Here is an 18430-nt window from a genome sequence, read left to right as displayed (position 1 = left end):
AGTATATACATTCCCACGCACTTCTCATACATCCAGCCATCAAACGTCTACTGGAAATGCCTATATCAACACAATTTGAAGAAGAAGGGAGGGTAGTTAACGATATGAAGAAATGAGTAAGTTAAAAGATAATAAAAACATAGACCCGCAAGGAGTCAATGGTTATAGAAACGGAGCAAAACTCAGAGTCTCATTGAGGCCAAGTGGATGCATTGTCCCAAAAGTCCATATCCATCGGGCTTCACATTGTGCCAATTTTTGTGTGATAGCCCCTCCCCTCATATCAACCATAATACGGTCAATCCCTCTCACCTTAAGTTTTGATGGATCACAAGAATGATGCACCTTAAAGTGTCGAGCCACTGGTTTCAGGGCGTCTAAGACATCCTCCTCTACCGCTCGCATGATATCACATACGTGTTCCCTTACATATACCTTCAGTTCCCTAGATGTAAGACCAACATAAATTTTGGGACACGGGCATGTTGCATAGTATACAACCACTTTCGTAGTGCATGTGATTGAATGTGTGATGGTAAATGTTTTCGTACATGTTGCATTGAGGAAAGTAGTTGCTTTTTCTAAATTGGGACATGCTATTCAGTGTCCACAGGGGCTACATCCCCATTTAGGGCCCTTTGTACCAAAAGGATATTTTGCCTTTATTGGGTCATAGTGGCTCCTCACCAGGTGATCCTTTCGATTTTTGGAATGTCTGGCTGTGATACCGGGATATCTAGTGATGTATTTTTCTAGTGTGGGATCTGTTAAGAGTATCGGCCAGTAACGTTTGAAAATTTCTCTAATTTGCGACCACCTAGAGTGATAATTTGTTATGAATCTCACCTGTGTTTGTGTGTCTGTTCTTTTTTTCGGATATAGGAGATCTTCTCTAGCTGTATGTTTGGCCCTGTGATATGCTTTCTTAATAGACCTCATGCTGTATCCACGGTTGCGGAAACGGTTCTTTAGGTCCTTTGCCTGCTCCTTGAAGAGTGTATCAGAGGAAAAGATTCTCCTAATCCTCAAAAATTGTCCAATTGTATCAGCCTGAATGGTCTGTGAGGGATGAGAGGAGAAGGAGTGCAGTAATAAGTACACAGATGTCTTTATTCGATACACATCACTTTGTAAGAAGCCATGTGTATCCTTCGTCAGGTTAACATCTAAAAAATCAATACATTGCTTGTCATATTTGTAAGTGAACTTAAGATTGAGATTGTTTGTGTTCAAATTGGTCATGAACAAATCCAAATTTGATGGTGTGCCCTTACAAATGATCAGGATGTAATCGATGTACCGAGCCCACAAAAGGACTCGATCCATCAAATCACCCTGATCACTTGCCAACAAGTCTCTCTCCCACAGCCCCAGGAACAGATGGTTGTTGCTAATGCCCTGTCCCTTGTTACACACATGTGCACTTTTCTGCCTCCATGTCATTATCATTAGTATTATACATTGTCATCGACAGCAGTAAATTTCCACATATTATGTGCTAGGCATGGTCAGCGGCCTCCTACTCATTCCTATATCCACATGTCTGTATACTTCTATTTATGCATGGACATGCATGACTATATTACATCTTGTCCTGAATAGGCTGACGCCATGTTTTTTACATTGTGTGACTCATCTTTTAATGTTTTGTATCTATCCCCCAATAAAGTGATTTTTTAATGAAAAATTATGATCTTTTGTGCTAGTATTGACCTTTTGGTTGCAGGTTTATCCTGCCTTTTGTGAATGCCTGCTAGGCCTAACAAATGCCTGTCAGTTTTACACTAACAGGCAATTATACACTGCAATACAGAAGTATTGCAGTGTATTATAAAACTGATCAAATGATCATAAAGTAAAGTCCCCAAGTGGGACAGAAAAAAAAAGTTTAAAAAATCTTAATAAAGTTTACAATAAATAAATAAAAATCCCAAGTAAAAAAAACAAAATATAAACCCACGTTTTTACCTTACAAAATACTTTATTATGAAAAAAAAAGTAATAAAGTTACACATATTTGGTATATCCATAATGACCCCAACTATAAAATAATTACATTATTTAACCCACAATCTGCTTGGTCATTAAGGTTTCAAATACCTTTGGTATTAAGGGGTTAAACTGTATTTTATTCAATCTTTTGATCGCTTCTTTAATGCTTTTGTAAAGGATCTGCCAGGCACAGCTTCGGGGTTAACGCCCATAGATAATCAGTCTGCACCTGCTTCTATGTCTGTGAGACTGACTCCATCTTCCACCACTCAGGGTGGCAGGCTTAGGAGTGGGAGAACCTATCACAGCCTGGCCAGACGGAGCTAGCTCCCGCCCTCTGTCTATTTATACCTGCCTTTCCTGTTCCTCCTTTGCTTGTGATTCTTCTCGTTTGGTTTCCTGGCCCTGCTGCAGCTTCTTGTACTATTGTCCATGCTTCTTATTGACCCCGGCTTGCTGACTACTCTCCTGCTCTGCGTTTGGTACCTCGTACACTCCTGGTTTGACTCGGCTTGTTTACTACTCTTCTGCTCTGCGTTTGGCACCTCGTACTCTCCTGGTTTGACTCGGCTTGTTCACTTCTCTTGTTGCTCACGGTGTTGCAGTGGGCAACTGCCCCATTCTCCCCCTAGCTCTGTGTACCCTTGTCTGTTTGTCTGTCGTGCACTTATTGAGCGTAGGGACCGTCGCCCAGTTGTACCCCGTCGCCTAGGGCGGGTCGTTGCAAGTAGGCAGGGACTGAGTGGCGGGTAGATTAGGGCTCACTTGTCTCTCTCCCCACCCCCGTCATTACAGCTTTGGTATACTTAGCAATCTATTAGGCCATGCGTTTGGCACACCCTAATAGGCATAAAGACATGTCAGGCCTGGGGGCGATCACGTTGAGGGTCTGCCAATGAGGAAACAGAGGGAGCCCCCCCCCATTCCTTCTGTTAAACTCTGTGCATGCCCCGGTTGCTATTGTCATCTAACGGGTTAAACAACCTGGACTGGTTAGCTATTATCGGCCATTGCAGCGGGATGTCGACTTGCTGCTAATGGCGCGGGAACAGCCTGATTGTCCGCGCTATCTCTGCAACATATCTGTACGTCGAGGTGCAGAAAGGAGTTGACCTCAACCCCCCCCCCCCCCACCCACCCTATTATGTAGTGTTAATAGGAGGCCACAAATTGGGCCTTTCTAAATCGGAATGGTTCAATGCTATTTTCTTTTTTGTTATGGAGCAGCTTGTCCTTTGTGTACACTCCTGAACATATTACGAGACGTTTCCTTTATGCAGCATTTTTGGAACTTGTATCCGTTCTTTCACTGTTATTGTCATTCCATGCAGCAGGAATGTTAGTGTTTACATACAGAGGAATAACTAATGAAAACCCCACAATAAATATGAATAAACCGACGTGATACTCAGGAGTTGTTTGTCTATAGGGTGTAGGAAATGTGATGTAAATTGTGGACAGTTTGTATATGTCTCAATGCAGAGACACAACAGTGTGATTTTACTATTTATAATAAGTTAGAATGCGTTTATACCAAAACGAGGGTGTTACAAGAGCCAAGTGGTTTTTTTTTTAGCAATATTTAAACAGCCTGTTATAACTGTGCTTAAAACTTGTCAAACCGGTACTGTAGACGTCTCCATAATGACAGAGTACAGCGCCGTGCACAATAGTTGTCTCCGGTTTCTCCGTACATTTAGACAGTAAGACTCTTCTGGCTGCTCCAAGGAACGCAGAACTTTCAGGTACAACATTCAATATTTCTTCTCAGTTTGTGTAATTATTTCTTAACCTTTGAACGACTGTAATTATTTTCCCCTGTTTGATAACCTGGATGCTTGCCACACACCAGGCAATGTAAATACCACTGCATCCTTTTCTATCATGATGTCTGAGAACTGATATGTGTAATAGTTTTTGTAGTGTGATTATATTGTGGCTTTTCAATTGCTTATATTTGATCAGGTATCGAAAAAGAGTCTCGAAATGTCTATGTAGATAAAGTTTACGTAATGGCACAAGTAAAGCTGGGGCCACACAGCGGTCTATACCTTGGCGTGTAAAATGGTGCTTCTTCATTTAGGTTGTTCCAGTCATGTTATTAAGATAATCATTAAGTTCACTGTGACTCTTCATCCCTCTGCATTAAGTTGCACTGAATGAATGAGTGACAATTCACTTTCATGTACCACAACAATGCAATGTGGCTTCAGCTGTGCTAAGACCTGTGGCCACCATCATTGTTTAGCCCTTGACTTAGTCTGTTCTAGACTAGTCCTTAAGTGCTGATTTTAGGAGCAGCAGCTGCATGGTGTTCGAATATGGGGGGGGGGGTGCTCTGTGTTTACATATATGCTTCCGTAGGAGCCTGACATAACAATAAGAAACATAGACAAGAGGCAGGTAAAAAGAAATTACAGAGTTGGACTGGCCCACCCGGGTACCATGCGATCCCTTGGTGGGCCCCTGCTCTGACACAATAATGGGTCCCAGTGATCCAGCAGAAGACAACCCGATTTAGAGGTGACTGTGGAGCCCATCACTTGCCACTAGTGTATATTTCTAATTGGTTGAGTCACAAATAACCTATTAGACTTTATTGATGATATGTCCTCTGTGTGCAATGATAACAACAAAGATTACAATGCAAATATATGTGGATGTGTACATGTTCTGTGTAGATGGAGGGTGTCCTGCAGGATCATCTCCTCTAGTGGCCCCAATCTGACAACCCCAGTTTGACAGTGACCCTCACCCTCTGCAGCTAAAACCACTGTTCATGGAAGGAATTATAGCAGCACAATACTATAAAGTTATCTCATTACACATGCTCTGTTATAGGAGTTGTATTTACACTAACATATTGGACCCTTTTAATATATACAAATGACTAGTAAGATTTACAAACAAATCAATTATTGGCCTTAGCCTTGGTTGTAATGGTTGCCAGGAGTTAGTGCACATTTGGGATCATGGCAATAATATAAAAGAAAATAGAGAATTAAGGTAATTTGATCTTCATAATGTAGGGTTAATAAATCATAATTCTGTTTGTCTTTGTTTAGTAACACCAAGGTGATAAATGGTTTTATGAGTCACAATGGGCTGTGGACTGTGTTTCATGCTAAGTGTTCCACTTATATACATATATGAATTCATGTGTTAACTCCAATACTATGTGACCTTTGTATAATATGAAGGCAGTAACAATGAACAGAAAATGTTTCCCCATGTTTCCCCACGTTTCCTGATGTTGTAAAAAATTAGAAATATTTCATTTTTAGAATAAGTACAATTAATAAAGAATATTACTACCACAGTATTATTTCAAGATAAGAAAGTAATTAATTGTAACTATTTAAACAGCTAGACTCAAAACAGTATATTCATTGAGAGAGGCGTAACTTGAAGCTCCTGGACCCCAATGCAAAATCTGCTACGTTACAGGGCACCCAACCTACCACGTGTCACCTCTTTGGACCCCCTCACGGCCATGGTATTACTGCTAACTCTGCCCCCCATATAGCTACATCCCTGTTCATTGTGCCTTATATAGTATTTTTAGATGGCTAAAAAGGCTAATGTAGGCCATTATCTGCCTCTACAGAACATAACCCGTGGGCGTTCGGCAACTGTTGTGACTTCATCAACATTCACTGTTTCCATTCAGGTCAATGAACAAATCAGAGATTGATTGTCGCATTGTCTATGTTTTTTCGATGTAAGGTTACCCTATATTCGTGTATACAGTGCATATAGAACTGCAGCCTAACAAGAAAGATGTTATTTTATGAGATGTTGACTGGCATGTTCCTGGTACAAGTTCAGACAAAGACTCCAGGATTCCTCACGGAAGAATCTCCTAGGATAAGTCTAAATGTTCAGTTAACCACAACAAACTGGAGATGATGTGATAAAATTAAAATTTAACGCTGCTTGGCTTAGAATAATTAAGTGACTAATTTCATTTATTGCAATTATTCTCTGTGGAGCTGTGGCCAGGTCATAGTTCTGTAAGGTAAGAAATAGTGTTTAACTATAGCCAACCTGGATGCCAGTCCATAGCTAGCATAGTCAGAACTTGGGTGACGTTTTAGGAGCAGTAAAGCAGAGCAGCACAGCATAGTGGGGACAGACTTCATGGACACTATGCACATTTGTCAGACAAGGAGTTGCACTCCAGCACAGAAGAAGGTTGGCAGCAGACAGGAACAATGAAGGACTGGGACCTTTATTGAATTGGCCAGGGTTCTGAGTCTAAGGAATCCCCTGTTCTTCTCCCTTAACCCTCACAAGGAGATATGGACTTTGCTGGTAAGATTCTTTGGTTGCGTTCCCAAGATAGTCCCCAAAAGACGGTCGGGTTGCAGATGGCGGGTATAATCAGTTTCATCGTCAAACAGATCCGGGTTGGTAAGAGGCGACAACATTAGGTTCAGAAATCAGTATCAGGAGGCAAGGTCATAGTCAGGCCAGTGGTCGTACATCGATTATTGGATCAAATGGAGTCAAGATAAAAACCAGGTCAAACACGGAATCACAGAGAACAGCAGTGAAAAAAAAAACAGGAAACTCACCATCAAGGCTGAGAATCAAGCAAGGAACTCCAGGAGCAGATCCTCTTTAAGATTTCCAACCAGTGACGTAATCCACCATGGCCAGGTCTCGATCCCGTGACTGAGCGTGCATAGTGCAGAGAAGGCATTTGTGATGTTGCCTAGGCAATGTGAAGCCACGGTCCCTTAACTAGCCGACAAGTGTCCCGCTGGGCAGATGGTGCGCCGTGGTAAGTCAGGGATCGTGATCCCTGACAGAGACCATGAGTATTCACACAACAGCAAAATTATTGATTCATACCATCATTGTACAGCAGTGTAAACAGATGACACTAGAAATGCTAAATTATTTAGCTTACCTGACAAAACTCTAAATGTCAACTGGTATTATTCAAAAAGAGTGGCACTGTGACTTGGTGGGGTTTTACTATCAGGGTAATTTATGACATATCCACAGGATATGTCATAAATGTCAGATAGATGCGTGTCCCACCTCTGAGACTGATGCATGTGATTCCTGACCATGAAGAAGAAAACAGCATAGCTGTTTCCGTAAGTCCCATAGAACATGCTCTTTTCGTAGCTGCTGTTTAATACTATGAGACTTACGGAACAGCGTAGCTCAGCATGCTACACTGTTTTCTTCTTCATGGTCCGGAATCACACACGTCATCCGGAACACTGAGAGGTAGAACGGGGTTTAGGGACCACGTTCTAGAGATTGGTGCGGGTCGCAGAGGTGGGACCTACATATCCTCTGGATATGCCATAAATGTCCCTGATGGGAAAACCCCTTTAAGACTGGGCAGCATCTAGATAGAGTTAGCAGGTACCCTCAATAAAGATGTTTCCACTAACAGCATTCTAAGGCAGGTTTGCATGCTTGCACTTTCATTTCTTTTAGGCCCTTAAAAATTCTTGATCATCAGTTGACCCTAGACTATAATGAAGCCTACTTATATAACGTAATAGCATCTCCCCCTAAAGAAAATTTTTTAAAGTGTAGATAAACGTTCAACAAACTTCTGACGTGTCATAGGGACATATCAGAAGTTTTGATTGGTGCGGGTCCGAGCACTGAGACCCCCACGAATCGCTAAAATGAAGCGTCAGAACTGCTCAGCCGCTTCGTTTCTGTTAGTTTTTTTCCGGAAAGGCGAAGTAGCGGTGTACGCGCCCATAGACTTTGTATTGAGTCCATACACCGCTACATTGATTTCCGGTAAAAGACGAACAGAAACCAAGAAGTTTAGTGCCCACACGAGCGCTTCTGTTGCTTCGTTTTAGCGATTGCTGAGGGTGTCAGTGCTCGGACCCCCACCAATCAAAATTTCTGACATGTCACTATAACATGTCTGAAGTTTGTTGAACATTTAGTTAACCTTTAACATTACATTTTGGTGGTTGAGTCCTCAGTTATATCTTCAAACGCTGAGTGACAACCAATATGTCACCTAGGTTACACTCGTCAGTAGTATAAAAGAAGAAAGAAACAAAGAAATAACAAACAAAACTTGACAGAACTGGACACCTCAACCGGACTTCTATGTACAGGTGATTTGTCTTATATTAGGGAGTAAATATCATAACTCTTTTACTAAGAAAACACTACTGTACCATAAATATCTGAGCAGTGCTGAACTATTTACGCACTTCAGACAATTTACCTTCTAAGTTCTGTGATGTTATGGACTGAACACTAGTAAGAAGAGGAAAAAACAATTAGGGCTTATCCACATGTAGCGGAATTTTCCATCCGAAATTGTGAATGGAAAATACGCAGCAGAACACAGATTTAACAAATCTCATCCTCACACTGAGTAAAAATTCCTATCCGAAATTAACCTGCGGTGCGTATTTTTCACACCGTAACATGTCTATTCCTGCTGCGGAAAGTGGACTGAATTGCTGTGTTTTTCTGAGGTGATGTCACCATCTCCTAACATTGAGAAAAACGCTGCAAAATACGCACCATTTTCTACAGTAAAAAAATGCAGGAAATGGTGTGTTTTTTCCGCAGCGGAATGGTCTGCTACTTTCAACAGAATTGCTGCAGAAATTTTCTGCAGCAATTCTGTTACGTGTGGAGAAGCCCTTAATCCTTACATCAGATTACTGAATGTGTTTAGATTGTAAACTCTCAAGTACTATTAGGACCATTACTTAACCAAAAGTGGTTATACAACCCTAGAATCCATTAGGTATTTGATATATGACTGGCCTATTCATTTTTTTTCTCTGTGTTTAATTTGTGCAGAACCTGAAAAATAAACACTGTCATGACAAAAAATCACTCTCATGATCAATGGTGGCCACATTCTTTAGACAGCAATTGAATCCAGATGATTTGTTATCTGTTTGAGGTCTCAACAGTGACAATATTATAACATTATAATTGGACTGATCAGTGAACGCTCCATGAGGATGATCCCTATCATCTTGTCAGTTTATATCTTGTTAGAAAGAAGTTGGCATTCATAGAAGAGAAGATGCCTCGTAGTAAAGATCAAAGTAGTCTTGAGTTTGGCACTCAGGACCAAAAGCCCTAGTGTTTGTTTCCCTCTTTATGCCTATTCTATGACCCTTGGGCCAATTCCCAGTCCCCTTGTTTGCTAACAATGCAGCTCCTCTGGAGAGGAGAGTCCTGCACAGGGTTTTGCTACTCTATAACAATGGGGATGGGTCCAACCAGGGACCCTTCTTTCCAAGGAGCCCATAGCAGCCGCATGGTCTGCCTCTATTATACACATTACCTTATTGGAAACAATCATATCTATAAAAAAATATATATATAAATATATAATTGCCGTCACATAAGTAAAAGTGCAGGTGCGCAAGATCAAACTGTCTGCTAAGTCATGAGATGCATAGGCAACAATTTATAATGTCCTTTGGATAACTTGTGCTGGCCTTCTGTAAGTTTAGGAATACAGTAGTCATAGAATCTAGCAATGTGACTTGATGAACAAAAAAAAAATCAGCTTGTTCATCTTCTCTTACACCAATTTCAAATGACATGGACGCATTTTAGATTTCATATTAATGCCACAACACCCTACAGTAATCTAAGTTCTATTTGTCAGAATTGCTAGTCGACTGTATGTAGTGGTGGGTGGCAATACAGATTCTAAAATTAAACCAAGAAGAGATGAACATGATGCATCTATGCTTTGTTTCTTCTATATGGAGCATTGGAGGTCTAACCCGGCTGCAGAATAACATTCGGAAATACCACCGTCACCTTCTAAATGGTTGCAATCAGTGTCAGAGTGGCTCACCAGAGTAACAGAGGATCCTCGGGTGGGCCCAGGTTCTGACACAATAATGGGCCCCAAATTTTCCAGCAGAAGACAACCCTATTTGGAGGAGACTTTTGAGCAAATCGCTTTCCACTAGGGTCTATTCCTTGTGTGTTGATTCACAAATATCCTATTAGACCTTATTGATGACATGTCCTGTGTATGAATTGATAACAACAAAGTATAAAATGCAGTGAGAAGTGAATGTGAACATGTCCTGTATGGGTAGAGGGTTGGCCCAAGGAACCCCAATCCGATACTGGGTGCATTCCAGATTCACTCAATAATGACACAATGAGCTAAACAGGAGCTGTCTTTAAAGTGAATTCAGTAAGAAGTACTCGGCACCAAAGTTGGAGATGATATATTCTTTGTCTTTATTCATGCCAATGGCTAAGTGCGACCTTTCGGTCAACCTGACCTTCATCAGGCACTGGGTCATACTGGGGACTGTTGTGTGGTTCCGTCTGCGCTACATATTAATGGCGGCTGACCGCTACTTGTGTACAGCGCCACAAGTAGCTGTCAGCCACCATTAATATATAGCGCCGATGGAACCACACAACAGTCCCCAGTACAGTCCTCAGTACAGTCCCCAGTGCCCGAGTACTTTCTTACTGTTTCACGATTGGGTTGGGCCACTATTAGTTCACCTACCTAAACTGGTGCTATCTGAACCTCTACACATCGGTTTAAAGTGAATTCAGATAGCGCATCACCCCTTCCCAGTGGCAGAAAGGGCGCTAAATGGAGGAAGTGGTAAGTGCAGTCTGGATTTACTATATATGTGACCCCAATGAGTTATATAGAAGTTGTATACAGAGTGAGTACAGTTTGAAATAGATAAATGAATTCATAACTGGCCAGACCATTCAGACCATTGGTGCACTATATTGAAAAAGTCGAGCAAGATATTTGAGACTTATGGCAAATGTTACGTTTTGCTCATATTTAAAAGTTTGAAAGAGAGGGGAAACTTTAAATATAACATAAAATGTTTCTTGTTTCGTATAAGATTAAACATTATATTTTGTTCCTTAACATCTTACATTTATTTATTGTTACAGACCCCAGAACTAAATGAAGACACTGAAAATAAAGTAGAATTTAATGAAGACATCAGTGCTGACCAGTGTACGCTTGAGTTTGGGTCTTTCAGTCAGGACCAAGATGAAGATTACTTTGAAACTAGATCATACTTCAGCGAAAGTCCCACTGAATTAAAAAGTGAAGTCTTTGAAAGCATCTCCGACATTGACTCTGTTTCTAGTGATGCAACAGATGAACTGAACAGAAGGACAGATTGTATTTTGTTAGAAAAGGAGGAATCTGTGTATTCAAATTTTACTAAACTCCAAGGCGCCAATTATACAGACAACACACACTTCTCAAAAGAAATCGTATGCAGCCAAGAAGATCTGACCGAGGCCTCTTCCTGTTTACAAACACGACTCCAGTCTCCTCAGAAAAACCTTGCATCTGAGCTAAGTAAAATACATACTGTGGATAAAAACAAGAAGGATATTTTTACTCCTAACGTAAATTTAAGAGACGATACAGAGAATAATAATGTAACTTTCAATGGGTTGACACATAATGTGACAGTAATTGAAGAAAGGCCTAAAGGTTTGGTGGTTTCCACAGAAATAAAAACAAGTACAAAAAGGAGAGTCAAAGTCATTTCCAAGTCAGAAGGTTGCCTGACTTGTACAAGGTCAGACACAACTCTTGTTGCCTCTCACCAAAGTTTGCCTAATATTCATTTAAAAATCTCTAAAAGTAATAAAACTGCAGAACAGTATGGTGGAAATAAGGGAGAGGTAAGTACAGCAAGAAAGCCGTTCTCTAAAGAAAGTCATAATCTGGACACATCTTCCGCCTGTGTAGATCAGTCCAATGGAGATTTAATGAGGACTCCATCAAATAAACCAACTGAAATTTATGAGTCTAGTCTTCATCAAGAAGATTGGGACCACGGTTCTCATCAACACAGGGGACCAATACAAGTGCTTAATGGCTATGAACCAGTCCCAAACCAGCACAATATTTCTATTGATGATGATAGAACAAAGGTAGGATGTGGATCTTCAGAATCTGACATATGTAGAGACAGAGAAAATAGATTTCTGGTGATATTAAACTCTACAGAAGCAAATAAGAGCAAATATTCAGCAAAACCATATATAAAGCCAAATGTGCCAGAATACAACCTAGATGAGGCAGACAACTTCACTGTAGTTGGCAATGACACCACACTGAACCATATGACCATCAAAGAGGCTTCAGATCAGGAGTCAGATACCGCCAATGATTCTTCTAACAAAACGAATCTTATTATAATATCCATAGAACGAACAGATGCACAGGCAACAAGGAACAGGCCCAATGATGTCCATTTTATAGAAGAACAATTTGAAGAACCTTGTTTTATCCAAGCACACGATTCACCTGAAAACAGTCAAGTATTCATTCAGGAATTATTAGGTGACAATTTAGATGAAGATCCATTGAACAATAAAGATGTAGTCAACGTAAATAGTAGTGATGGGACCAAAGAGAACAACTCTACTGAAGCTAACCTAGATATGAAAGCCTCATATGAAATGAATACTGACTATATGGCTAAAGAAAAAAATCAAAGCAAACAAAGTCCTCAAATGCAGGGCAATGAACTAGATGATCCTGATCCCAAAGGGACATTTCAAGAAGAAAAGAATAGTTTGGTTTCAGAGATGAAAAACATGGAGACTGATAGTGTATGTGATTTAGACGAAGAATCTCCTGTGGAACGAATTGATTTGACGAATTCTGTCAAAATGCTGGATGATGAAGAGAGTGAAGAAACTTCAGATAGCTCAGAGCATCTAGCATTCAGTTTCTCCGATGATGATGACATAGAATATGACAGTTTCCAAAATCTAGAAGATAAGAAGGACATCTTAGGTGTTATACAAGAATCCGCCCCTGAAGGAAAGACAAAAAGCATGGAGATGGGTGTAATGGATGTGGATGATGAAAGTGCCTACTGTAGCAGCAATAATTGCACTAAAAATAAAGACTGCGAACAATGTAAAGATGTCAATAGTCATAACCCAGAGATGGAAGAAAGCACAAATTTGGATTCAAGTGACAGATCCTCAGAATTACCACCGATATTACAGATTCCTTCAGAAAGCACTAAACAAGCCCAGTCTGAATGTAACACAGATGTAGAAGATAAAGCTGAAGACACAGTAAATAATATAGAAAACATGAATCCACTCTCTCTTAAACCACCAGTTATAAGCAGCAGACAGATAGCCAATTTATGTAAAGATGAGCACTCTTCAGATCTCTCTGATGATGACCTTTTTGAAAGTAGTTTCCTCTACAACAGGAGTATGAGAAAAGCTTCAGGACCAGGGAGGATTGACCTAGACAATTTTAGCAGATTAAGAAATAATGTGTCGAATGATAGGATGCCTGAGCTGACTGAATCATCCAACAACCAAGATTTACCCAAGCCTCAATTAGACAGTAATGATATGAAAAACAGTAATAAAAGCACAGAAAGCAAACGGTTAAAAGAAAGGTTATCTTGGGCCCATAAGTCATTCTCAAGCCTTTTTGATTTTAAGAGTTTAGAAAAAGAAAATACAGCTCAAAACTTGGAGACTGTCACCAAAGAGGAAAGGAAAAAGATCAGACCTCATCAAATGTCATGGAGAGCATTACGAAAGAACAAGGAAAGAGAATCATTTAAAAGACTAAGTGTATTAACATTATCCACACACGTTATCAGTCCAAACAAACCAAGGAAGGAATCGAAAGAAAAGATAGATATTAATAGCGAAAATTATTCGTCAGCGGTTCCAGACTTACTCAGTAGTTCTTCAGCAGAAATAAAAGATGGTAGCTACATGGAAACTAATGACAACCATGTGGTGCCCACTTCACCAGAACCTGCAGCTGAGGATGTCGAAATAAGAAATTCTCTTAAGTGTTGCGCCACTGCCAATGCAAGGAATTCATTTGATCAATCAATGATCTGCACATTATGTAATCCAAGTGAGCAGCCTTCAATGATGAGACAATCATCAAGCACCTCCTATGCAAACATATTCTCCAATTCTGACCTTAACTCAATGCCTTGTCGACCCATGAGTCCTAAGCCACAAAGTCAATGGCCTAACTACCAACGTAAAAGTCTTCAGAATTCCAGGGCCAGTGCCACCTCCATGACGTCTCTAGGAAACTCTTCTCCACTGGATGGGTATTTGGACTCAACAGAGGCATCCATGATATTTAAACCATGGACAATAAATTCCTCAGAGAACGAGGTCCTCAAGGAGGACAGTGGGATCAGCAGCCAGTCCCAAGCCAGCATATACACAGCTTCTTCAACTAGTGACATACTTAAGGAAGATGTAAGTACATGCCTTATTTTATGTATTCAGTATGGAATCAATCATTACACATTATTATACTGCCCATGCATTTAGTTATTTTAGATAAACATGTCTGAATGAACAGAAAGAATAAGCTTGAATAAATGATACAAGCACTTGATAACATTCGACATTTCAGGAGCTAGGTAGTGTGTATTTTGGATTGATCGAATAATATGTGTCCCGTCCTAACCATTTAAAAACACTAGGTAATTTTATCATCCATGCTTCGGAGTTGAATTTCTAATATTAGAAACGGTTGATCCCTTTGTAGAGAACTATTCTTAAAGGCCATCTAAACCATTGCACACTATTTTTATTTTTTTAATAAAACAATATATCATGGTATTTTAAATAGCTTTTTAATTGTTTTTTATTTAAAAAAAAAAAAGTTTTAGTATTTGAAATACAGCTTCTATGTATCCAGAAAAAATAATAAAAAAACAATCAAAAAGTTTTTTAAAATACCATGAAGCCGTCAGTCCCGCTGATCTGATGAATTCAGGTTTGAGCACAAGCTACAGCTTCTATATATCCAGGATACATAGAAGCTGTATCTCAAAAAGTAAAAAGGAATTGTATTAAATAAACAATAAAAGATTTTTAAAACACCTTGTTTTATATGAAAAAAAAAGTGTGTAAAGATTGACATAGCCTTTAAAGCCACTTACATTAGCAGGGTCAGTGCTTTAACTGCCAGCAGATGGCATAAGAAGCCAAGAGTTTCAATTGCAAGACACCAAGGAGAGTGTTGCAGGAGTTTCTAAGAATCTGCAGACATCTGAGGCCTTTGCGGTATTGCATTCACACTGCTGGTTAATCACTTGTGAATCCACATCCTATTATATGACATATTGTATTATTTCGGGTACAATCTGTGAGTACAGATGACTCAGAATTTATTTCTGTGGTTGTTAAAATGCAAAATATTCTGATAAAAAATGTCTTCATGTTCATTGTCCTTTCAGCTCTCACCGGCCCTAGCCTGAAGCGTCACATTCATGATGGTGCATACTTACATTTAGTGTACTTTTTATGCTTTTTTTATGTCATTGAGGCTTATTTCTTTTTGATTAATAGGTGAAAACTGAAGATGAAGGGGGTTATACAAGATTAGAAAATAAAAGGTCTACATTTTTTCCCCCGGAAACAGCACCACTTTTCAACATAGGCTGTGTGCGGTATGGCGGCTTAGCTCCATTCAAGTGAGCTGCAATACCAGTCACAGTAAAAAAAAAAAAACCCTTTTATCTAACATTATGCTGCCATTTTAATTCACATACATGAATGACAAGCAGTAATGAGAAATACTCGTCCTGAGCAGCGGGTACTTTGCGCATTAGGAGGAGTATTCTCGTCCTGTGTGACAGCCATGTCCGCGCGCGGTCAGGAGCGGGTTAATGGCTGTAATACACAGCCGCAGCCCCGCTCTAACGACGGAGAGAAGAGAAACCTCTTTTCTCAGCCGTTAACCCCTTGAATGCAGCGATCAAAGCTGATTGTGGCATTCAAAGTAAATAAGAGAAGGGGGGACTGCCCTTTGATCACGTCACAGAAAATCCCTGTTACGCGATCAAAGCCCATAACTTGCATGGCCAGACAGCCCAGAGTCCATTGCAGGACCCCAGGGCTCTCTGACCATATTTCTTGTTGTTAGGGCATACTGAGGTCTGCCCTAACAACTGCCTGTGTACAATCAGTGCACAGGCTAATGTACTGGTATATAGATATATGCCAGTACATTAGTTAAAAATTACAAATAAAAATGAAAAATCCCTCTATGAGATTAAAAAAAAAGTTGAATTAATTTAAAAAAAAAAATTATGTTAAATAAAAAAAATAGTTACAAAAATACACAGAAAGTCCCAAAATTTGAAATAATATAGACATATTTGGTATCGCCACAACCGTAACAACCTGTAAGACAAATGTATAACATTATTTATGATGATCGGTGTATGGTGTAAAAAAATAAAATAATAAAACTGCAGCGGAACTGCTTTTTTTCTGCATTTTCGCCAAAATAAAAATGTATATAAATTAAACGATAATGTATTTATACCAAAAAATGGTACCTACATAAAGTACAACTCGTCCTGCAAAAAACGAAGTCTCATACAACCACGTCGTACAAAAAATAAAAAAAAGTTATGAGCGTCGGGATGCAAAGAGGGAAATATAAAAAAATTGTTCTGTCCTCAAGGCCAAAATTGGCCGTGTTCTTAAGGAGTTAATAGGTGAAATGCTGGTGACATGTTCCCTTTAAGAGGTTCCCTCTGCTCCATGTGTTGTCATAAGTAATGTCTGCTTGTTTTATGTGCAACTATAGATTTTTCTTAAGCTCCCACAAAAACATTAACGATGTCATATTGGTATATAGTACTGAATTATTTGGATACGTGGAGTTTCAGGTCTGTATTGTCCTAAATACCTTTTACTTAAAACTGATAAAAACAGGATACTAGACTACAAAACCAAACAACAACCATAAAGATGCAGAGGGAGAAAGTCCTTCAGAAGAAGAAGACCTCTGAGTTTCTGGTGTTCACATTTCCCGACACGGACACAAGTAAAACCTCCGCACTGCCCGTGCTGACTTCACTGGAAAACGCCAAAGACTCAGAGAAAAGAAATTCTAAATCGCTTTTCAGGAGCCTCAGCTGTGATGACCTATGGGTAAATCAGAGAAAGCAGGAGATGCAAGTAGACAGGAGAGAAAGCAGAATTCAAGGAGAGAGTCATATGAACAGTCAGTCACAAGTAAGAATGACATCCATCCTCTCGCTCTCTCTCTCTCTCTCTCGCGCTCTCCTCTTGCTGTCTTATGCGCACTCTTTGCTTCCATTCTAATATTTCACATGGTTCTTTGCTAAGGATGTGGGAGATAACATAGAATAAGTCACGTGTCCCGGACCAAACATAACAAAAATAAAAATGAATCTCCATAAGTTCTCATTAGGAAAAAACACCTGAATAACAATTAATTAGCACCAAACATAACAATCCCATTCCCCAATTAAACAATTTGCTTTGGTTTGAAGTGTCGTTTCCAGAAAGAAACAATATTTGTGCTTCTCTTCAATGATAGCAGCTTGGCAACTGGTAAATCTGGCTTGGTTAGTGGTATTTTAGGTAGGCACAGATTAGCTGCTTTGGTTGGATACAGGGGTGTCACTAGAATACATAGGGCCCCATGGCAAAACTAGATGACCCTTACCAGCTAGTGACAAAAAAATGAAACAGCAGTATTAGTAGCAATAATTGTGGGTATGGATAAGAGCGCCATATATCAGAGAACCCACATAGTAGTGCTGGATAGCAGAGAGCTACAAACTTATTCTTCACCACAAAAAATAATAATTCTTGTACGAAAGTGCGCCCCTATGGGCTCCATAGCAGCTGATACGACCATGAGTTCAGCTCCCCAAATGTAATTTACTGCAAATGGTAATGATCATTGATTAATATTGGTAATTACTACCAGTAGGGATCATAATAACAATTACTATTACTGTAAAAACAGATTTTTCTAATGTTCTTACTGCACTTGAATGAATATGGCACAGTACACAGAGCAATTACTCTTGGTATGGAGAGTTTTACTCTATGGCGGTGAGAATATTAGTTGACACTAAGTTGGCAAAGTTAGAGAATAGCTGTTAGGGAGACATTTTCCCATAAGCTCCATCCTTACATTCTGTTCTCATTCACCCATTAACAGGGTCAGTGTTCCCCGATAGACATTGCCAGAGTGCCCCAATAAGCAGTGCCATCCAGAGAGCGCCCACATCAAACTGCTCTCCAATATTTTCTAAAATGAATGCAGTATAATTCCTGGGAGGTCAGCTCAGGGACCAATCTGACATGGTAAATGCATCACAAAGGTTAAGAACTGTCCATGCCATTTACCTCTGTGTAATACTCCTGAACCCGCTTTAAGCTTTTCATTTTTGCGGTCTTGTATTTCAGTGAAAAGCCATTTATGGCATTTCACTGTTTAATTTTTATCTTTCTTGGGTATTGAATTAAGCTTTTTTTTGCATTTTAGCAGCAGTGCATCAAGTTCCATCATATTTTAGAGATGAACTTTGAATGCATGCTTGTGAAGGAGGTGGTGGTGGAATACAGCTTTATGATAGTCATAAAGATGCAGCTT

The 18430-nt window shown here is 39.7% G+C and overlaps 1 protein-coding gene across 1 annotated transcript in view; it reads left to right on the top strand.

Moving 5' to 3' along the window:
* Nucleotides 1-18430, top strand: part of ARHGEF4 (Rho guanine nucleotide exchange factor 4) — a 230153-nt gene that overhangs the window by 110252 nt on the left and 101471 nt on the right. Inside the window, exons 2-3 of the mRNA XM_075861300.1 lie at nucleotides 10915-14253; nucleotides 16732-17034. Coding sequence (XP_075717415.1) covers nucleotides 10915-14253; nucleotides 16732-17034 — 3642 coding nt within the window. The remainder of the gene's footprint in view (nucleotides 1-10914; nucleotides 14254-16731; nucleotides 17035-18430) is intronic.

This window comes from Rhinoderma darwinii, chromosome 4 (genome assembly GCF_050947455.1).
Source record: "Rhinoderma darwinii isolate aRhiDar2 chromosome 4, aRhiDar2.hap1, whole genome shotgun sequence".
Lineage (NCBI taxonomy): Eukaryota > Metazoa > Chordata > Amphibia > Anura > Rhinodermatidae > Rhinoderma > Rhinoderma darwinii.
Note: the sequence above shows the minus strand (reverse complement) of the source record. Positions and strands in the feature narration are given on the sequence as shown.